At 40.1% G+C, this 23,831-nt stretch overlaps 1 protein-coding gene across 6 annotated transcripts in view; it reads left to right on the top strand.

The window, feature by feature from the left end:
* The window catches only part of EXOC6 (exocyst complex component 6), a 97,670-nt gene that overhangs the window by 45,589 nt on the left and 28,250 nt on the right, over positions 1-23,831 (top strand). For 5 of the 6 annotated variants that reach the window (XM_053388736.1, XM_053388735.1, XM_053388739.1 and 2 more), the window contains 3 exons: positions 4,809-4,988; positions 16,860-17,001; positions 21,651-21,724. In XM_053388736.1, the coding sequence (XP_053244711.1) occupies positions 4,809-4,988; positions 16,860-17,001; positions 21,651-21,724 (396 nt within the window). Of the gene's footprint in view, positions 1-4,808; positions 4,989-10,314; positions 10,345-16,859; positions 17,002-21,650; positions 21,725-23,831 lie in introns of all 6 variants that reach the window. The other variant, XM_053388734.1, reaches the window with a different exon arrangement.

Raw genomic sequence — 23,831 nt, 5'->3', positions numbered from 1 at the left:
ATACTCAAGAAAGGAATGTACTAGCCTGTCTTCTGTGCTTTGGCTTAACCTTTTCTTTCTTTCTATTTTCACTCTGGGATTAAGTAAAAGTATTAATGAAGGGCCTCTATATCAAGCTATATGCACATTATCTAATTGTCTGTGGGACCATGCTGTGACTGTCATTTGCAGTACCTAAGCTCCTGGAACAAAACAAAACAAAAATCCAAAATTAATTGCAAACAAAGCCCAGCCAGGTTATAAAGGCATACCCCTTTGTAGATTCTTCCCCCACCTCCTGCTCTCTATATTACTAAAAACGTATTATTTTTACCCCAGAGAATCACACCAATGCATACGCTTCACTTGTGATGGAAAATCCTTTTTTTATTAATCCTTGTGTACCTTCTTATGGAAAGCTGAATACATCTCATCAGCCTAGCTATCCTGCCGTTTGGCATGCTCTGCTCTTGTTAACTGCATCTCCTGGAGGCAAATTGTATCAGTCTTAATATGTTTTAAAAAAACAACTTGGATTTCTCTCTTGCCATTCTGTTTTTTTAAAAAAATGATACACCTTATGCAAAATAGTGTTTTGTGACTTCTTATAGCAGAAGGCTCGTAGATTTCAAATTTATTGGTTTCCAGTGTCTTTTTTTAAAAAAAATTATTAGTGAAGTGTCTAGATGCTCTACATAAATAACTATAGCAATCAAGATTTAGTCTAAAATACATCCTTACCAATAAGAATATGTGTATTATTTGAAGTTTATCATTCCAAAACATTAAAAACATGTAACAATTACCGTCCTCTCACAAAGTTTGTCAGTTTAATCAAATTAAACACAAGGAGAGCCCTGCTCGATTAGGCTGCCCTAATGCAGCATCCTATTGCGTGTTGAGTCCCACAGTGCCACCCCCCAAAATAATTCACACTTCACACTTCAATTTTTGTTTAAGGTTTTTGGCATAATTTTTGGCCACAACTTTATTCAAATACAAAAAATGTGAGTGGTTGCTTAGGCATTGGTTATGACTATCTGTCCTTGCCCTCAGGGACAGAGCTGGCCTTCCGGACACCAACGGAAGCCAGCGTGGGAAACAAGTATTGGGTGAGAAAATGAAGCTGGGCAACAGTCCCTCACCCTCATGTTCCTGTGGGGCTTGCACGGCCCAAGTCCGGCTCCACGGACAAGGACGAAAAGAATGGCAAGCCCCTGGATTCCTTTAACGGAATTCCCTTTCCGCATCATTTGGAGGGATAGGCACTTACCCCTCCAAGCACCAATTTAACCAATGCCTAACCGCCAACCTTACAAGTTGTGACGATTTGCTACGCAGTAGGCGAAAACCAAATGGCACCAGCCAATCAGCCAAATGGCAAAATTCCTACCAGGCCCCCGCTCCAAGGCGGACGACCCCATGACAGGCATAGCAAGGTCAAGCGAGCAAAAAACCACCCTATGAAAGGGAGGGAGGGCGGGTGATCCGGTGCAAAACAGCCAAGAGGACGTCCCATCGTCTGGCCCCTATATTTAAAGCCTCTGACCCCTCCTCCGAATTGGCAACAACCAAAATTCCCCAGCAACCCAATTAACCCCTTAAGGCTAGGGTTCCATACCAAATTTGCCTAGTCATGACAGGGTGGCCTGTTCCCCCAACCGCAACACGTGCTCTCTGTTAGGGAGAACACGCTTTGCGTGTTGAGTCCCACAGTGCCACCCCCCAAAATAATTCACACTTCACACTTCAATTTTTGTTTAAGGTTTTTGGCATAATTTTTGGCCACAACTTTATTCAAATACAAAAAATGTGAGTGGTTGCTTAGGCATTGGTTATGACTATCTGTCCTTGCCCTCAGGGACAGAGCTGGCCTTCCGGACACCAACGGAAGCCAGCGTGGGAAACAAGTATTGGGTGAGAAAATGAAGCTGGGCAACAGTCCCTCACCTCTCACCCTCATGTTCCTGTGGGGCTTGCACGGCCCAAGTCCGGCTCCACGGACAAGGACGAAAAGAATGGCAAGCCCCTGGATTCCTTTAACGGAATTCCCTTTCCGCATCATTTGGAGGGATAGGCACTTACCCCTCCAAGCACCAATTTAACCAATGCCTAACCGCCATGGAGCCCACAGCTCACCGCCAAACCACTCACAGCCCCAGCCAAGACCTCAGCTTGGCCACCACCGCACCTATCCAAGCCTCATTCCCAGAAGCAGAAAGGTGCACGCCATCAGCTTGGAAAAAGGATGGCGCCTGAAAAAGAATCTCAGGGTGAAAAATCACATCTCCACCCAGCTCAATGATCTTTTTAAATACAGCGGAGTTGATGCGTTTTCTGGCCTTTCAGTGGCGGCTGGGCACGACTGCCCCTCCAAATGCGCCATTGCAAAAGCTTTGACCAAAATATTTTTGCTGTCGGCACCACTGCCCGCAGCTTCTCCAGGTCACCCAAAATTGCAGCACGTGGTGAAAAAACAGTCCATGGAAACCAGGTCGTTCTCACCCAGCTGCACCCCAACAGCAGTGGGCGGCCCTTCCAGCAGCACCTGCCTCCGAATCATTGGCAGGAATTCTGGCCGGCGCATTCCCCGTCTGGACAGCCAAGGCAACTGCACATGTGGAGGAAGGCCAAGACCCGGTCCCAATCCGGACTGCCGTGCACTGATGCCAGCCCAATGCATGAGGCTGTGCCCCACCATCCAGATGCGGACAGCTGCTAAACCTAAGATAAAACAAGACACCAATAATGTTAACGAACATAACCTTTGAATGCATTCAATTTCCAACGACCTGTATTTTATTTCCACTGCCTTATTAACACGCTTTCCGGCCTTCACGGTGGTAGTTTGTCTAGGCATTGGTTCCCGACCAGCTGCACCTGACCTCAGCAGGGCAGCACTGACGACTGGGCCCCACCATATCGTCAGTACCAGCAAACATTGTGGGGGAGCAATGAATCCCAAGGCAATCGCATCCCGCCAGGTGTCGTTCCCCATAGGGGAAAGATGCGCCCCATCTGCCCTAAAGAGGGCAACAGCCTTGAAGAAAATAGCAGGGTGCAATATTACAGAACCACCTAAAGCAAGGACCTATTTTATTTTGTTATTTTATTTTATTTACTTTATTTATTTTATTCTATTGTCCACCACCTTATTAACATGCTTTCTGGCCTGCTCGGTGGTAGTTTGTCTAGGCATTGGTTCCCGACTAGCTGCACCTGACCTCAGCAGGGCAGCACTGACGACTGGGCCCCACCATATCGTCAGTACAAATAAACAGCGTGGGGGAGCAATGAACCAGGATCAGACTCCAGCTCACCCCCAAATGCTCCCAGGGACTCTTGCGTGGCCCTACCCCTCGAAAGGGGTCGACAAAAGCATGGCGAATCCTTGGATTCCCTTAATGGAATATCTTTGCGCATTGGAGGGAACAGGTGCTCCAATCCCCCCCTCCAGACCACCTTGAACCAATGCCTTAAATTATTTTGAGTCCAGGGAGAGCTGCCATCAACTCAATCCAAGCCCTCTTGCATGCAGGGATGCAGACTTACGCTGGAGGAAGACAGCAAACATTCTCGCCCAGCTGTACTACCAGCACTGCGGGAGGACCTGCACAGGTCACACTCGACCGCACCAAAGGAAGCATCTCCTCACAAAGCATTCCCCATCTGGACATCCAGTATATGTTCACATGGGCAGGAAGACTGAGATGGCGCCCCAGTCCAAACTCATCATCATGCTTGCCAGCCTAGTGTACATTAAAATTTGGCCAACAGCGCTGCACACACTCAAAATAAAGCCAACCTTTGGGGATACTATAAACGAAAGTGATTCCAGCTAAGCTGGGAACAGCCCTGACTAGCCCCACAATTTCAACAAGAGAAATGGGGGAAACCTTTTTGTGAAAGAAAGCCCCTAACGGGGGCTCTCTCCCTATTGGGAAAGGCAAGCCATAGATACAGGGAGAATCTTCCCACAGGGCAGGGTAAGGGGTGGGGTGAGAAATTGAACAGGAAAAGGGGGGAATTAAATTATTTAAGGGACTAGAGAGGATTAAAAAGAAAGGGGAAATACAGAAATAAAGAAATGTAACCAGACAATGAGAAGATTGTCCAAGTGCTCCATGTGATCCGGTGCAAAACAGCCAAGAGGACGTCCCATCGTCTGGCCCCTATATTTAAAGCCTCTGACCCCTCCTCCGAATTGGCAACAACCAAAATTCCCCAGCAACCCAATTAACCCCTTAAGGCTAGGGTTCCATACCAAATTTGCCTAGTCATGACAGGGTGGCCTGTTCCCCCAACCGCAACACGTGCTCTCTGTTAGGGAGAACACGCTTTCCCACAGTAGATATCTGGGTGCCCAGGGAAAATCGGACTGCAAAAGCACTTTCCTTACAAACCATGAGTTTGTTTGGGCCCTGGGTGTGAGAGCCAAGGTGCATGTGCAGAGTTCTGGCTGGGAGCAAGTAGGCTGAGAGGGGAAGTGTGTCAGAAGAAAAAACCAAAACCAGTCTCTCTATATTAGTAATATGTATTAATGTTACATTTATATATGAAACGATGGCACGTTTTTGTAACGTTTGTTGTTCCTTGAGTTGCCGGTTTTATTTTTTCTCTTCACAGTAGAGGGATAGCATGTCTCTATGCTATGAACAGAAAAATAAAACAGTGGTTTAGACATGGACTCCATATATAGATAGATCTGGATTACGATAACAATGATTGACTCTCCCCCCTCACTTCTTGACCCTCATTTGCTACATTTGAAGAAACTATCTCTAGGATACTAAAACTTCAGCATACTTCTGTTGTTCCCCACTCCCCAGGATGCGAGACATGCTGCTGAAGGAGAAATTTATACCAAACTTAACCAAAAGATTGATGAATTCATACAGCTTGCTGACTATGATTGGACAATGAGTGAGCCAGATGGGAGAGCCAGTGGCTATTTAATGGATCTTATTAATTTCTTGAGGAGCACCTTTCAGGTTTTCACTCACTTGCCTGTAAGTATACAAATTGCAAGTCATTGCAGGTTTTATTTGTAATACAGTCTAAGGGTGCGAATGACACACATGGTGGAAGAAACAACAGTCCTGGGACCTGTATCAAACTTGCTTCGATCACAGATAGACCCAGTTCAGAAATGGGCTGAACTCTTGCTTAGTCTCAGGATTATGCATTCCCCACCCAAGCCCTTCTCTGGTCTGGCCGCTGGAGAGTAGCAGAAGTTTCCGCTTTCTATTTGCAATTAATAATAATTAAGCACACTGTCTGTTTACAGGGAAAGTGCAAACCCAAGGCTTGTTGTGGTTTGTTTCCATCTTAGCTGGGCCACTGTGATATTCTAAGCAGAAGTTGGTCCACTCCCTCCTTTCCCTTGCCAGAATTAACCATGCTGTAGTGTTTCATCTGCACTGGAGCTAACCAGAATTTGCTTTATCTGGAATTAGCAAATGAGATTCCAGTCCTGTCTTCTTTTTTGCTTCTCCTCTTTTTTTAAAGAGCCCAGGCTAGTGTTAATCATGGTGCCAGTGCCAACATTATTCTATTCCACATCTAACAATGAAACTACAAACTTGCTATATTTCATTTGAATCCACAACAGTAATGAAATAAAGCTTGGTTCTTGTTTTCTTCTGTTTAAGAAATTCATTTTTAAATGCACCGTAAACCAGTACTTATTCACATATAATTGCGAGAAGATAAGAGAACCAATAATAATTCCTTACAGCATTGGGGGAAAACACTGCATGTTATGAAAATTCTCATTCCAGAAGTTCATAAACATTGACTGCTTTTCTATAAATCTGTCGATTTGAGGTTTATAATAACTTGCTGTGTGATGCGTTGCTTTGTTTATAAAAAATATTAATCTGCTGATCCCTCATATAAAGTATCAAGGTTGTGTCCAACGGTATATACAAATAAAATAAACTATAGGATAGCATAAAACCAGCACAATTTCCCATATTGTGAATGGTTTTGCAAGTGAAATAGCTACTGCACAATTAAGTTCTTTTAAAAATGGACGTTTGCACACAATAACGTTTTCTACATTTTGTTCTTCCACTGCCTACCTTGCTACAACAGGAAAGTGTTTAGTGCTTACAGAGCTTTTGGGAAACATGGTGTAAAACGACTGTAACAGTGCAACACAATGTTTACATAGAAGATTTTAAACTTCTTCTCTGAATCTTGTATTTTGTTTTGTTTTTTAAATTGTACCCAGACTAAGATTTTTTTTAAAAAAAAGTTTTAAACTATGTTGAAAACCACTTTGAGTTTCTTCCCCCTAAAATATAAGAAGTATATAAACTGTTGTTATCAAGTCAAATATTCCTTTGCTTCAAGTTATGTGGTCATTGTCTATTTTATGTTCTAGTTGTTATTTTGGCTGCTTATTAATTGGCTGGTTATATTTATGAAAATAAATATAAGTTAACCTGCTCGAGTTTGACTTAAATTTTATTTCATTGAAGGCAATGGACTCCTTATATTACAGGAGTGCTTCAAGAATAAAAATTATGTCTGGTCTCTGTGATCCATCCCGTCCAGTACAACTTGTTTTCTTGTTTTGTGTGAGAGTGTTTTACACTATATCTAGACGGTACTGAATCAAAGAAGTTAAGCTGGAAAACTTCTGAGATTCATTCGAAATCTATAATTCTGTGCTATGATCTGGCACAGTGCACACATGTTAGAATTCCTCAGTGGCTTGTGTTTGGCTGCATTGGCAATTGACAGAGACTAGATACATTTAACCAATGTGATTCACCATGGCCATGTTTATACTAAGAGTTTCTCACAAGTTGGCTTTCTCCAGATGTTTAGTGACACATATTCAACCATGGCTAGCCTGCAGATGTTGTGCAATGCAAGAGAAGTCAGTATGTCAAATATCAGGTTGTAGCTGAATGCACTTTAGTAGGGACTGAGAGCAACAAGGGCAGTTGAGAAGGAGGAGATGGATGCTGGACAGTTCCTTCTAAGAATTATTTGGCAGGCCTTGCCTGGACCTTCACTTGCAGCAAGATTATAGACAGTCACTTTACATCACATTGCTGATGAATCTTTCCTGCGTTAAGAAAGCTAGCTCATGAGGATTCACAGTTCTGTTCCAGGCCTTTGCCTGCTGTGCTGATTTTCAATTTGCAGGGAGTTTCCAGATGTATTCTGGACTGGCATACCATGCTGAAGGTATGAAGGAGGGTTGCCTTCTTGAAAAGATGGGGGTAGCAAGACTTGGTTCCAAGAGAATCAGGATTTCAATTCATGGAAAGGCTTGGCTGACTAGATCAATGAGAAGCCTTAGGTGAAGGTCTTGACATTTGGTTGGTAAGTAAAGGAAATTTTACTTACAACATCATTCGTATACTGCCCAATGAACAATGTCTTCTGGTGGCTAACGATAGAAGTTTGAATCCATGAAAACAGGGAGAGCTCTAAAAATCATACAGTGAGAAATCAACTGCATTAGGAAACCAAATAAATAAATAAATGGAAACCTATAGCAGGAAAACATACATTAGTGCTCCAGAGCACAAAAAGAAAGATCTTAAAATGCCTGTAAAAACAAAAAGGCCTTCATCTGGCACTGAGAAGACTTAGGTGCCGGGCGAGTTTTACACCTGAAGCAGCTGTGTGTGTACAGAGGGGTGAGGGCAAATCTATATCTCTTGAAAAGTTTTTGTTTGGGAGTTGATGGGGGTGGGGTGAAGTTTCCTTAGAAAAAACCTTTTCCTCCCCGCCAAAAAGCAAGCAAACAAAAACACCCTCCTGCAGAGATGCTGATAGAAGCCAAGTTTGTAGACAGCATCCGCACCATGCTCTGCACTTCCCAGGTAGTTGCAGGTAGGGGGAAAGCTTCTTTTATTGCTGAGAGATGGAGTGACCATATGATGTTGCTCTAGCTGAATCAGATAATTGGTCCATCTAGTCCACCTGTGACTGTCCAGGGTCTGCAAGTACCCATTGCCTCCTAATCTGGAAAGTGCGATTCGTAGGTTGTTATCAAGAAGGTTATCAGAGAGATAAAGGTGGCTTTGTTTTAGTGCAGGAGTGGCCAAACCTTGTTGGTCCAATAGGCTCCAATTGGTAGCTTCTCGGTGTGTCTGATTTATGCTAAAAGCAGCCTGGGTTTGCATTTAATGCCAATTTTCAACAGCTGTGAATGTAAGCTGCTCTTGTGAAGGAACAATTTGGGAGTATTTTCTAAGATTCCCAATTGTTCCTTTACTGTCCTGCACCCGACATCATATGCCGTCACGTGAGTGACAGGTAGGCTTGGCATGGGGGAAATGGACTTGCAGGCCAAATTGAGAGGCCTGGCAGGCCTAATTTAGCCCATGGTGTGGACGTTCCCCACTTATTCAGTAGGGAAATGTATCTTAAACTATTAAATACTATGTCCATTGACACTTGAAGCAAGTGTGTTTCTAGGATCAGATTGTAAGTTCCTAGGCCACAAGGCTGTAGGGGAAATCTCCCCATATATATGTCACTTCTGTAGGGTTGTAGTAGTTGTGAGTTTGTAGTGTCCTTAGTGAACACAATATATTATGCAGCCATGCTCTTTGACTTGTGCTTGGCTACATCTTTACTATAGAACACGACCAGAAGCATAACCATGAAGTGACCTGGCATGGTCTCATTGGACAACAGATTCCAGAGGAGTCTTTCTCCAGAATTTCTATAATATCATTTTTCAAGCAAGTGTCACTTATTTACTTTTGACTTCAGGGATGAAAACATCTAAAACAGACACTAATGTAGAGGCAGCAATGTAAGGTGTGTGTGTTTTACACTTGCCTGTGAAAGCCTTTTAGTCATAAGTGTGTAGCTTGGTCAGTTTCTTAATATCTTAGCACCTTTTCGCATACAATGAATGGATTTGATCCGGTTTAGCTAGTCTATGGATGGAAATGCTCTTTCCGTATATGGAAGGCACTGAGATCCAGTAGAGTAGAATAGGAGCCACTGACACTTTTTTGGAAACTGGAGAAACTGTGGTTGGCACTACACACAGATCCACTGCAATGAAGTACACATCAACTTAATGCTTCTTTTGAGGCTAATTTTGGTCAAGGGAGTGGATTCCATGCACACCAGGAGAGGTTTCTCTGGGCACATGAGTGCCTGGAGTGGAGATTTCCTGCCTGAGGCACCTAGGCAGGTGATCTTTGCTGACCCCTCCTTCCTATTGAGGCTCCCTATTCCATCTCTCACACTGCTCTGGAGGCTGCAAAGGAAAGGAAGACTAGGTGAAGTTTGTCTCCCGATCTTCTTCCTCCAGAATGAGTGGAACACAACTGAGCACAACTCTGACTCCAGCCTCATAGCGTTTAACTATAAAGTACATCTGCAGCCCACAATAAAGCTATGAGATATCTGCACAATTATCCTTATTGCTTGTAGCTACTGTGGTGTCATCTGGTTGCTAGATATGTTTCTTTAGCTTCGTTTCCCTAAAAGTGTCTTTGTATTATATTTGTCTGTGTTGCCACTTGATAGCAACAGCATTGTTGTTGTTTTTTAGGGCACTTTTTTTTGTATTTGTACTGAAAACAAGCCTTTTTACATTTCTGATCCATTTAACGGATGGATGTATTTCTTTTTAAACACTGTCTGTTACTATTCCTTACACATACTTTTAGCAAAGTAGCAAAATAACAGATTGATGATGGCTGCGATGTAACATTTCCCCCATGTGTGAGCTGAAAGCACTTCTCCATTCACACAGACAAGGGTTGATGCTTCCTTCTGTCAGTGGCTTCTCATGACTCAAGGGATGCTGCTCTGGAGAAGCACTGATCTTGGAGAACAACATTTTGCCGGGGCAAGGGGTGTTACAGGGATCTGCTGCTGCTATAAAGGGGCATCCCAGAAGCCCCAGTACACAGTAGTAGACAATCTGCAGAGATTTGGATTAATCCAAGGAGTTTTGAAATTATACGTTCCCAAAGCTCTTCAAATAGCACTTGAAACGAAATCTACCCAGCCTGTCTGCCGGAAAATACTGCTTATGCAGGATATTTTATTTCTCTGGCTTCTAGCACTGTGCTGTGTATTAATTCATTACACTTTCAGAATATCACTTAAAAATTGTGTCTATTTGGCCCTTACAGCTGCAAACAGAAGACTAATTTGGCTGAACCATGGCAGATCAATCTCAAATAATAATTTCGAACCATTCCCATCTTCAGGAAAGAAAGTCTATTTTCTCAAGAGTCCTCCCCTACCCCCTCTGACTGCTACCAAATGCAATTTAATGTTGACAGTGCATTTTTATTTTTTGTTTTGTTTTGATTGCCTTACTGGTTTCCTTCTCAGAATAACAACAATGACCATGCAGCTATGTCGGTAAGTAGATGCAAGCTGAAGAAAAAGCATGCACATGGAAAATTTAAACTATGAACTGCCTGCAGGCTTATTGCTTCAATTCTGAGTGACTTTATTTAAAACCCCTCTATTTATACCGATCTGACTCTATACTAAATTGTGTAGTTGCATGCAGAATCCAAGTTGAAGACTAACCTTGGTTTTTGGACATCAAGGCAGAAGGAACCTTTTAAAGCCTCATAGAAACATGATAGGGCATGTGTTGCATCTGAAATGAGATCATTCAAAGGAGACCATAAGACCTCTTGGATGGGAGGTCAGGTGTCAGAATGCAGCTATGGGGATGTGCATACGAAATAAGGTTAAAATGGCTAGATAGTGGCTGAGAATAAAGAGCTGGTGAAAGTTTTAGACAGTCTCTTTCAAAAACATACTTTTTGAAGTGAGGAGAATGTCTGCACCCAAATGTATTTCTTAAAAGATGATGGATTGCTTTAAAAGATTCATGCCCCAATTATTTTCAGGTCACCGACTCATTCTGAGTAGTTTACTTTGGTCCAACATAAATATTTGCATTATAATGAATAACTGCTACTTTCAGATTTGCTAGCGATTGGAAAGCTTCGTCCTTTATTATTTTTTTTTAAAGGCTGATGCAGAATTGTGTTCTACTCATTTACGCACAGGACACTTTCCCTATTTTATAATGATTTTGCATCAACACTTCGGTAGAAAAAGTATGCAACAAACGAGATATGATGATCATGTTAGTTCCACGCGTGTTGTGCTATAAGCATAAATAGTTGCAAGGGATCAACTCATTCCACTGTGACATCTGACTTTCTGAAGACAAATTTAGAGGACAATAAAAATGCTTAAAGATATTGTTGCAGATAATGCCGGGGTAAAAAGCTCATGGAACTATTGATAACATGAAAGGCAATTCTGGCTGACAGTCACGATGGCAGCCATAAGGAAATCTGATGTCCTAAGTGCAAAGCAGTCCCCCAAATGTCTACCATATGGCAGCCATGCCTTCTCCAGTTATCTCTAGATAACACAATATTTCATTTGCTGGTCAGGGCTGCTTCATGCATGAAAACTATAACATGAGTAGATCCCAGTTATACATCATAAAGCTTCACTTGTCTGAAGCATACACATGTATTTTATTTCAATGCATATTCACCATTAAAGCATGTTGCAAAGCTGCATTTGGTTGTCTCTCTGTAAAATAGCATATTGGTATGTGGAGTATAGTTTGAAACCTTATATCCAGCTCAGCGGAATATTTATCCTTCAGTCACGTATTGATAATTCTTACCATTCGTGATCTAGTTGAAAAAGTGTGCTTCTAAGTCATTGCTTCTGTTGTTTGATTCAAATTTTATTCAGTTGTTCATGCAAATCTGTTCCTCCCTATGCCCTGCCCCTGTTTTAATTTCTGTACATTTTAAACATGTAGAAAGAATGCAGTGTGTGTCCTAACTTGCTTAGAGAGGACAACTGGAAAAATGCCCTCTGACACTAATGTATGTCCTTGATATTGAGACCCATCTCTAAAACAGCAGATAGAGGCACTGAAGGGATGGATGTTTTCCAGTGACTTAGTCATGTTAGTCTGTTGCAATGAAAACGGGTCTTCTTTTACCTTATAGACTACAGAAAGACGTTATAGCACAAGCTGTCATGAACTACAGTCCCCATGATCACATGCAACAGGATTAATGTATGGAAGAAGTCCAGGCTTACTTACAACCACCTTCCAGCTGTACTGGTGATAGTTATGAACATAGGGAATTGCTTTGTACTACATCAAGCCACTGGTCTACCTAGCTCAGAACTACATTGACTTGCAGTGGCTCTACAGGGTTTCAGATGGGGAGAATGGGAAAGTATTATTAGATTGTTTATTTATAATTTCTTCACTAAGAAAAAAGAAATTGGGTCGTTTTCCCAACATTGCAGAGGAAGTCAATATGCCGGGAGTTAGAAACTGATCTTCAACTGATTTCCTAGCAGCCTTCTCCATTTTCTCAAGTAAAACTTACAGTCACCTTGATTTGCTAAGAGCTAATTGGCCTTATCTTTCCAGAGCCATTTGGCTTCCCCTGGCTCTGCTAAGGATTTTGCTGTTATGTGTTTGCTTTCACCTTGGAGTTCCTCAGAAAAAAACATTTGCAGATGCCTTAATTTAACAGTTATCAATGGTGGAGGTAACACAAATGAGGTGAACAACTGAATTATCGTAATCCAATTCTTGTGTGGTCTAAAACAGACTTTGAATATTCTGGAAAAAAATGTAGGATATGCTGTTTTCCCCTCAACGATTATATGTAAAAAATCACTGGCAAAATTAGATGTTGGTGGAATGAAAATGGTTAAAGTTTGTCTGATAACTAAGCCTTTCCAAGAGTCTTTATGTTCATAACATATATTCAGAAACCATTATCACAGAATTCAGACCTTTGTTTTAAGATCACAATCATGTATCATGATCCTAAAAAGCTGCTAGCATATTTGCTTATGATGTGCTCGTATAAAGCATCCTAATTACTTTCTTAGCAGCTATTGCCATGTGGACGTTAGTTTGCCCATCTTAATCAATTGCTTCTGTGTTATAGAAATTGCAAATATTCCCAGCATGCCTTTTAGATCAGTTTTTAAGAGACACAGTTGTAAACACACCTATTATTATGATTGTTGTTGTTTCTGATATTTTTATGAGAAGGTGTAATTTAGTGCTGCTATTAGAGCAACAGGAAGATTCAATTCTTGCTATCGGGAGAATACTTGATTTAGCATTCTTAAATATGTGAGTTACCCTTTAGATTCGATACATTGAAAAGAAAGCTTCTGCTTAATGTGTGATTTAATATTGTTAAACTAATTATGAAGCTAGACTTTCAGATGTAACAGACAAGTCTTGTTGTTCCCTGTTTGCTTGGGGGGTTGTGGATTGTGTTTTATTGTTCCCTTGATTGGCAGTAAAAGCCTTATTTCACAGCTTGCAGCGAGGAGCTATTGGATAAAGGGTGGTGGCGCTCCACAAGCTATATTCAAAAACTGTCAATCAAAAGCCCACGTAGGCTACTTAGAGAATGGAGTTTCTTACTGATTCTTCCAAATGTCGTCTCATGCTGTCCTTGATTGGCATAGCCTGGCAGGGAGGATGGATGAATCTGTCACCGGCTGGTTAATTGTGTTGCCGGTCTCAGTCTGACATCAGGTCTTTGACTCTTAAGTGGCTCAATACAAAACAAATTAGCAGATTGTAGTCATATTTCTCATCCTATATGCTTTGACTTTGTTGAATGCAGTCCATAAATCATATTGACTGACACACTACTGAATGATGAAAGCTGCTTTTGAGACAGCTAGCTATGAGTCTAGAAAGCAGCACCGTGAAGGTGCCATGCAAGAAGGATGCATATGGCTGACCCTTTGGGAATTTCCTAGGAGCCAAATGTCTCTTTACAGCAATTGTTCTTAAGAGAAAAGCTTTCGGATACTACAGAAAGGATTTAACATGTCAGCAGATTCTCTTTTACAAGTTCCTTTGAAATCTAAGACGTTTGTCTAAGGGTTTTCTTTTTCTCCCAAACTTGTATTTCAGCAAATGTGACGGGTGGGTAAGCTGAAGGTGTCCTATCTTCTAGCAGGTGTTATTGGTGGTTTCTTTTTTAATGTAAGAGAATACTCATTTCTTGAACTTTGCCGTGATGGTATACAAAATATGGATAGCTGTAATTGATGAATCAAGACAAAGGTGTTAGTAGTTGTTGGGTAGTAGTAATTGTAGGGAACCAAAATAAAACCGTCCCCCCCCTTAAATTAAATATACATAATGGATGTAAGAGCATCAAACAGGGATCCAATGCTGAAGATTAAAGATGATTTTTAAGGCCCATAATGAACATTCATTCAGAATCAATGCAATGATGTTATAGTTTCTTGCATGTAAGAAAATGAAAGCGTTGGGTAACAAAAGATGCTTCAAACTGCCCTGTTAAGTCTAGAGACATGAGCTCACTTGCTCAAGATGAATTTGAACAAATACCTCCTTTTAACCTGCCCTCATTTGCCAGTTTTGTGCATTTTCAATTTGGAAGACCTGTATACTTACAACAATTTAAAAGTTTCTGGTTAACTGAGCAGTAAAAAACAGATTCAGGTACCTATGACTTAGAGTTAAAAGTTCAAATGTTTAGACTTGGCTTCTTTATCTTGGTCCAAAATGAAAACCTACATGATCTCAAATGGTTATAACATGTTCCTTTTCCCTCTTCTGCTTTTTTTTTTACCTTGCCATGAGAGCAATAAGCCTGTAGTCCGAGTGCATAGTTGAAAGCAATTTTAAAAATTCATTTTAGGGGGTTAGCATTTGTCTACCATTATAACAAACATTTAATGTATCTGTATGAAACCTAACTCTTAAAAAGCCACACAAACGATCATGCTGTGTATTGTAACCATTACCTTGTGCTCCAGTACTATTGTAACCAATTTTAAACAACTGAATGCATAGGTTTGGTGAGAAATGTGAAATGGAGTATTTGTATAACAATATAGTCCATAATATAATTGCATTTTGGATTTAATTGGATTTTATGTTTTTTGATAACTTCACTAATATGCTTACTGTTACTACATTACAGTGGCATCAAAAAAATTATGTAAAATAGGACATGGAGCTGATTTGATGGGGTGCTGCATTAAATCAAAATGCAGTTGCTCCATTAAATCAAAGTGATATTTCCATCAAGTATCTTAAATCAGCTACATCATAATTAAATTAAGCCCATTGATTCTTCTCTCCTCCTCCCCGCCCCAATTCTCCCCTTTCCCCCCCATTCATATTGATATTGTTCCATTTGGGGAATTAGAACTGCATGTCCCCCAGTCTGGTCACTGCTGGGTTTCAGACATTTCAAGCATGTTCCGGTGTGTGTTCATTTATTTCTTTTTCTGTTGACACTTGGTTTGTACCTGCCAAATGTTAGTTTCATAAAAGCTTTCAGTTTTTAAATGTCCACCAAAGAGGATGTGTCATGGACCATGAACAGAACATATACTTTAGTATCCAGTAATAATAAATACAAACCAAAAATAGGAGAATTTTCAAAATTGAGTCTTTTTCTGTCTGTTTGGTTCTAAAGGTAGCTGAACACATACAGATGCTAAGTAGGTTATGTGCCCCAAATAACCTTAAACTTTAAGTCGTAGTTCAAATCTATAATGAACAGCTTAACCTGTTTATAGAAACTAAAGAAACTTATTTTATCTTCTGTGAGGGGTTGTCATTTCTCTCCTTTTGAATCAGTATGTTTGGTATGCAACAATATATAGGCCTGGTTTGCATGTAACATCAAACCATGGTTTAAGTAAGCCTTTGTTAATAAACCATGCTTAACATTATATGTGAACTATGCCCCTGTTACTGTGGTTTGTTAGTGAAAAAAATGCAATCGTTTGTTCTTGGCTTACTGACGTTACCTTCAGTATGGCCTAGCGTTACACACGAATCTGGACATATAATGCAATTTAATGCTTTATTTAGGAATGGCATCATCATTATTATATAGCACAATTCTGTGCATGTTTCCAGAGAAGTAAATCCTATTGTATTCAATAGGGCGTGTGTAGGATTGCAGTCTTAAGATGAAACCCAGTGATTCTTACCTAAGAGTAAACTTGATTGAACCCAGGGGAGTTACTTCTGAGTAAACATGCACGGGATTACACTGTCGAGCATACTAGTGTTTAAACTCACAAATTACCAAGTATTAAAGCAAATTCTTATATTTTCCAACGTATTTAATTTAGAAATGAGGAGGAGCCCTAAAATGTTAGCAGTAACTTTTGTTAACATTCTTTAACTATTCCTTCTGATTAGATTAGAATTCATACCTGTGCTTTGATCTAGCCACTTATTTAGAAATAATTTCCATTAAAATCAATGAGACTTGCTTCTCTGGAAATGTGTATAAGCTGTTGTGTTGGCGTGTTTAACCTGCCTTTTCCATCACTGGCACTGACATTTATGCTATAATTACTGGAGCAGAAATGTTTACCATGAAACATGTATGTATACTTGAACAGCAGAGGGCTGCATATGACTTCATAGATTAATTATTTTTAGAATTCTTGTTCTCCCAGATGTATAGGTGCATAGATAGAGAGGGGAATATTTGAATTGTCAAGCTTGAAATGTGTAGCATTTCAGGAAATTCATTTTAATAGTGTTAAGGCAAGTGTTTTCTGTAAACCTGTTTTATGATGTATGTTGCTGAATGTATATAACTTGTTGGTTTCAGTTTTGTGTTTACATATTAACATTGTCATTTGAAAATACTATTCTAAATAAAGCTACTATTCGTAAACAGAATTTTAAAAAATTACTGTAAAACAGGAAGATGTAGCGTTTACTGTCTGTCTGTTTGTTCTTGGGCTTTGTAAATGTGGGAGAAAATGACCATTCTGACAAAACATACTTACCTATTCTTACAACGTCTTGCCTTTTTTTTTTTTAATAGGGAAAAGTGGCGCAGACTGCTTGTATGTCAGCTTGCCAGCATCTGTCAACTTCCCTGATGCAGATGCTGTTGGATAATGATTTAAAACAAATTAGCATGGGAGCCATTCAGCAGTTTAATTTAGATGTCATACAGTGTGAATGTAAGTATGAGATTCTGAGCTATAAGTTAAGAGACAGTCATTCTTGTACAGTGGGAGGATGTAAATATCCATTATATGTGCATTATTGTAATAAATAAATGTGGAAACTGGGGATCAATGAGATCTTTCTGTTTATTCAAGCAATGGTTCAAGAGTTGTTTGTTTATTAAATTTGTATGCCACCTTCATCTGAAGTTCACAACATTGGTTGGATACCTTCTAGAAGACTAGTGGTTTAATTCATTGGAATAAGAGACAGTAACTTAATAGATTTGTAACCATTTAAAATCCTTATCAACATTTACACTAATATGTGTTCGTTTCTCCTCTGAACTGCAGTCAAAACATTATAGGTTCTAACATTTGCAGTTGTAGGCAATGTCTTCTGATAGTATTTAATTCCTAAAAGAGAAAGTCTTAGGATCAATCTGTAAATCACTTGAAACTTAAGCAACTGAAAAAAGAGAGTTTTATTTGCCAGTCATTTTAAATTTGTTAGTATTTGTCTTTCAGAAACTGTTCTGGTGAGTTTCTTTTCAACAGAACTCTAAAAGAACCAATTGAGAGGTCTTAACATTTAAAAAGTTTATAAATATATTATACTAATTCAGCAGTGGAGCAAATGGAATAGGGAATCTCAGTTCTTCAAAATTGTAAGCACACAATGCCCTGCCCCCATCTCTCTCACCCCCCATTGTATTTTTCTCCTGTTATTTGTTTGTTTTATAACACAAAATAAGATCTGTAATAAAAACTAATTTAAAAAAAAAATTTAAAGCAAACAACTGGACATTTCCATTTTTGGCTGCCATGAGTTGCAGTAAAACCAACTCTTTGCTTCTCATATACTAAAATGTCCTTAATCTATTTTATAAAGCTATATTAAATTTGCTCAGTTTGTAAACCACCCCACAAACACACATTTCCTGTTTGACATATTAAACAACTAAGAGATCATTGTGGGTTTTTTGTTTTTCATAACATAGTAGTCTGGCATCTGTTGCAATGCTTCTGTTACAGAATATCTTGTGTGGCTGGAACCATTACATAATGGCTTTGAATTCCTTCCAACCTTATAATATTTACATTGTTGTAGAAAAATGTAACCTTGGGTCTACAGATTATACTGTACTGGAAGGAGAAAGTAAAACCATGACTTTAATACTGGAACATGTTCAGTAAGATAAGTCAGTCAGCTGTTACTGGCTATATTAAAGCAAGTGCTTTGATACTATTTTAAAGGAAAAAATAGTAATGAGGAGTGAAGGTGGTAGGACCTCACTCCACAAGTAAAATATGTTCTTGCTTCAAATTCAGCCGGAATCTTTGCTTGGTAGGAAATGTCATTGTTTCAGGTCACTCATACAAGTGTTACTGACTCATTACTTAAGGTATTAAAAAGAAGGTCTAAGTTCACTTCAAGAAGTTCAAAATAGGTGATTCAACATTTGTAAACTTGAGCTGTTCCCTGAAAAATTCAACTAAAACACAGGCAGTCTTGCTTAACGGGTGTGCTACACACACACACACACACACACACACACACACACACACTCCAGAATGTGCTGAATCTGCTTTCTTTCTGACATTTCTTTCACAAGCTGTGCCATAGGCACATTCCACGAATCACTGTGCCAGCTGTGATTTATGATCTTACCACCCACTCCCTTCAGCTTCGCCCCTCCTAGGTCAACATTTTGAGCTTGGTAATTGGTGACAGTGCCATTTACACTAGGAAGTGTCTTGCTACTGTATGCAATTAGATTATGTGGAAAAAGGAAGTAGCCAATATACCAAGATGTGATTCCATGAGCACTCTCTCATCTGATGGAGAAACCTTTTGGAATTGTTAATTGACTTTCAGCGTTCTAGCTGCTACCTGATTTCACCATTATGCATCACTGAAATGTCCAACGAGACAACTGGTAGAAGTTGCCTGAAAGGCAGCTTATGCACTGTTCCCAACCCTTTCCCTGCAAGGTGCAACCACAGGAGAGTTTTGGAAGTATTACACAATGCAGTCTCAGTTTACACAGGATGATAGACCTGGCCAGTTACCAGAATGCCATGTGAACTGAATCTGAAGCATCACCTAGTGTCCTCTGCAACATTCCTGGTTTTCGTATCATAGGGATGTCTTAGCAGACCAAACAATATGGGAAAGGCTTTCTGTTGGTTTAAGGTATAGCATTATAACTTAACAAATCCACACATGCAGTGTGGTGGCTATTTTCTTTAAGAAATGTGTAAACTGCTTTCTGCCTTTAAAACCATTCAGAGTGATTCATAGATTATGTGTTCACTTTAGCAGCAGATGTTCATGTTTTAGGCTAATACTCATTTTGTCATTCTGAACTTCTGAATGGCAGCTTTGCAGGGAGGTAATATCCTAGATGCGATACTGCAGCTTGCTACAGCGAATTCAGTTTTTCCTTTTGTCTCACAAGCTGAAGTGGACCAAGCAACTGTATCATAAACATGACAGCTGATCATTATTCCTCAACCAAGTGATATATCAGAAAACATAGCAGCAGAATAAAATTACAAATAGTTTACAATATTCAGGTTACAGTCAGAAGCCAGACAAGTAAAAAAACAAAACAAAACACTGACCAACAGCCTACTGAAAAAGCCAGCTTCTTAACCTGGTGTTGAACAAAGCACAGTGTAGTGGACAATTCCTCAAAGGTTGAGCCCTTTGCTAAAGAGGCGAGTTCTGGTAGCATAATAGCAGTGACATCTATGTGTATGTGAAAACCCATTGGAATAATTAGAGAATCCTTGATGTGATATTTTTTCCTTGAAACCAAACCATGAACCATAAGGGTGTAGAATTGATTTTCTTGAATCCCAACACCTTATTCCATGTGGCAGACTATATTTGAAACTCAGTGGTGGTCTGTGAGGAAAATCAATCCCATACTCCATAGACTCACCTAAAGTAGCCCCCCTTTGATATTGCTGCCCTTGCCTAGATCTTGGCTAAAGCAGGTGCCCAATGTATTTAGACAGTGTCTCCATTATACACATGCACCAAGGGCTTGCTTTAGACCATGAAGAACATCTATCAATACTCAGTCAGGGTCTGATTAACCGATAGAAATTGCTTGAGATGGTATGGACAAATGCACTTGTTCTCTCTCTCTCTCTCTCTCTCTCTCACACACACACACACACACACACAGAGAGAGAGAGAGAGAGAGAGAGAGAGAGAGAGAGAGAGAGAGAAACTTGTCTTATGGAGATATCTTATGGAGATACCTCTGAGTTTGGGGACTCTGTCTCAGATTGAACTGGATCAACTCCAAATATGGATCAAAACAGGGAGATCTGTTTGTAACTACAGTATGACATAAAAGCAATGCTTACTGTGAAGCCTCAAATAATAAAATTTTATTACATTTGGATGAAGCGCATTTAAATTCAAATACCTGAGTCTACACCATGTTTCTTGAAAGTAAGATCCATTGGAAATCAATGGGACTGATTTTCAAGTGGCATAGTTAGGACTGTGATGTAAAAATGGGCATATTGCAGCTTGTCTGCTTATTCCCTTTACCTGGTCTATAACATAGCCTGCATACTATAGTGGTACCTCAGGTTACATACGCTTCAGGTTACAGACTCCGCTAACCCAGAAATAGTACCTCAGGTTAAGAACTTTGCTTCAGCATGAGAACAGAAATTGTGCGGCGGCGCGGCAGCAGCAGGAGGTCTCATTAGCTAAAGTGGTGCTTCAGGTTAAGAACAGTTTCAGGTTAAGAACAGACCTTCAGAACGAATTAAGTACATAACCAGAGGTACCACTGTAATTGCTCAGCTTCTGTATGGTTTGCATTTTAATGTATGGTCTTCTTACATAGCTTTTACACTCTTTTGAATTTCAAGAGTAGAATTCCATTACGAACAACTTGTTAAAGGCATAAACACAACGTTCTATCTTTTCTGTAACTCTGCTTAGATTATTCTGCCTGTTTGGATCTTTATGCTCCCTCCTACTTACTGTCAGTCTTCTACCATGGTTAGGCTTAAGGACTAATCATCCCATTTTGCCACCAGAAGTGAAATGGGAATGTGCCACTGCCTTCCTTCAGCCATGCCACCCCCCCTTCCACTGCTGCCACAATGCCTCTCCCCTTGCCACAGCTGTTGAGTGAAGGGACATTCTGCAATGTGTTCCTGCTCATCTTCTCTGCCCCAGGTCCGAGAAAATGAGCGGCAGTGTGGCACACCAGAACGCCTCTCCTCCCTCCAAAATTTGGCGAGAAGGGGATATTCTGCTAGTGGTGGAAGCGATTGGGCAGGCAGGGTGCTGCCTCTGGTTAGGCTAAGAAGATTTTATAGAGCAAATGCTATAATGACAAAATTAGATGCTGACAGCTTTGGAACTGATAATAATTTTGAAAGGCTTTTCTGATAAATTCACCATGCAAAACAAAGGAAAGCTGCCTCCTTTTCGTGCTATTTGGGACACAGGAATTCTGCACTGTAGGACAGAGGTGAAATGTTGGGAGGATATGCCAATGAAGGTGTGTTTCCAGATCATTGATCTTAAAAATGTCAATATCCCAGTGCTTGGTGATGCATGTTATAGTGAAAAGAAATTCTGGATTCTGGATTGAAAGGATTTATTGTTATTGTTATTACAGTGTTCGCCAGCTCTGAGCCTGTGCCTGGGTTCCACGGAGAAACCTTACAGTTAGCATTCATCGACCTCAGACAAGTAAGACATTATTTATATGCCTGTTAATGGTCACATTTTACTGAACACCAAGCCTTTGATTCATAGTCCAAGCAACCGTATGTGTTAGCAGATGACATGAAGTCCACTCACACAATGACTTGTTGACCCTCCATCCCCGGCTGCATTGCATGCTGCTCTGTAGGTTCGCTAGAGGGTGGCTTGGGAGAAGCAAGATGCCGCTGCAGGAATCCGGGCTGGGGAAACCCTGGTGCTTCTGAGCCACATCATCAGATGCTTATGCTATAAATGTGTTTGTTGGTCCCGCAAGACTCTTGATTTTGTTGCAACAGACATAACACGACTACCCCTCTGACATTTTGGGAAATTTGGGGAAATGACTATCCCACTACTTCATGTGTAACAAGCAAAAGGGTATAGCTATTCAGTTGTCAGGGTGTGAGGTTGAATTCTAATGTATTTGCAGAGTTGTAAATTTGAATGAAAAGGCTGTTTTAATATATGCTGATCTCATAATGAGTACAACCTTGACCCATATTTCTGTGTGGTGCTATGTGAAATACCATAGTTAATTGGTAAGTAAGTTCAAATGATGGCTTTCGTGTGGGTTTGTTTGTTTTTTAAACATGTTTAAGGCTAGAGTTATCATGCATCATAATTAAAAGCAACATTTTATTCTGTAGAATATTATCTCTTGTCGATCTTTTACTTTAGGCTGAAATCATATTTGAGACTGCTTGATTCTAGTAGGGCCTTATGAGGAGAGAGGGAAATGAAAATTATATATATTCTCCTTTATTTACCTTTTGTGGGGCGCACCTTTTGCATTTCCTCACATCATAGGATTTCTAATTTTTATTGTTATTAGTAATCTCTTTTATATAACTAGTCTATCGTTTGCTTTAAAATCATTACCCAATTCATTTTCACAACTCCCCAGTGAAGGTAGACCATTATGATAAATCCTAGTTTACGTAAGAAAAAGCTGAACTCAGTTGTGTCTCTCCTAAGTATGACATAATATTTTCATTAGGTTCATTCAGAGTTCCAGGTGCACCATTATGTATTAAAAGTGGAATGCCTTCCAGGTATTTAAGCAACAACTATTTTAATACAATTTGTTGCAATCATTTTTGCTTTGCTTCTGAATACAGAACGTAAATGAAGACCAGTCCCTTTTTGTTTTCTTCCTCATCTACTAGCGGCTCATTGCAGTGATGTCAATCCTTACAAAGAGCAACATTTAGCTTTTAGTAAGGATTTAACACTCTTCCTCTCCCTTCTATTTATGATCCATTTCTTTCTTAATAGGCCAAATGACAGTTCTTTTCAAGCATACTTAGAAAGGCAACAGAGCCTTTTTCAGAAAGAGGTCATGCTTCTGTTTTTTAGTTTGAATTCGATACTGTTTCATGAATTGCAGGATATGAAAGATAAGGAAGTGGGTCCAGTGGTCAGGTTTTACCTGCCCACCCGGACTGTGCCCTGAGGTCAAACTCCTGATATTTGCTGTTTGGTACAGAGGAGCTGATGACAGGTAGGGGCTGATACAAGGGGGAAAGCTTGAACCATATCAAAGCTAAAAGGCAAGAGAATTGGGACTCAGTGAGAGACTGTAGCTAAAAGATGGATCAGCAGGGTTGCCCTCTTTTTAAAAAGTAGCTGACCTGTGAGGGAAAAGACTTTATCGTCCTGCCAATCACATGCTTACTAATGGAAGCCAGTTATCTCAACAACAGCTTACTCTTTTCTGTGTGATTTCATGGCAACGGGCAAGATTAGTAGGAGCGTGGGGTAGCCTTCGCTGGTTATTTCTGACACAAATTAATAAACGTAGCACGCACTGCAGTTAACTGTAAATTTTGGTGCTTTGAAGACACGTTCAGGGCTGTTTCAGGCTTGATGTAGATAGCACTTCTGTATAGGAAATAGCATGAAACAGCTGTGTAGATCAGCATGTATGTGCCGTAACATACACGACTACCTATATCAGCTTTTGCTAACTGGGTGCCCTCCAAGTGTTTTAGACTACAACTCCCATCAGCACCAGCTAGCACAGCTGACTGACACTGTTGTTTTGCATGCCATTTTGCATGCTATTTTCATTTAGAAATTTTGTCAGAGTGGA

The sequence above is a fragment of the Podarcis raffonei genome, chromosome 5 (assembly GCF_027172205.1).
Source record: "Podarcis raffonei isolate rPodRaf1 chromosome 5, rPodRaf1.pri, whole genome shotgun sequence".
Taxonomy (NCBI): domain Eukaryota; kingdom Metazoa; phylum Chordata; class Lepidosauria; order Squamata; family Lacertidae; genus Podarcis; species Podarcis raffonei.
Note: the sequence above shows the minus strand (reverse complement) of the source record. Positions and strands in the feature narration are given on the sequence as shown.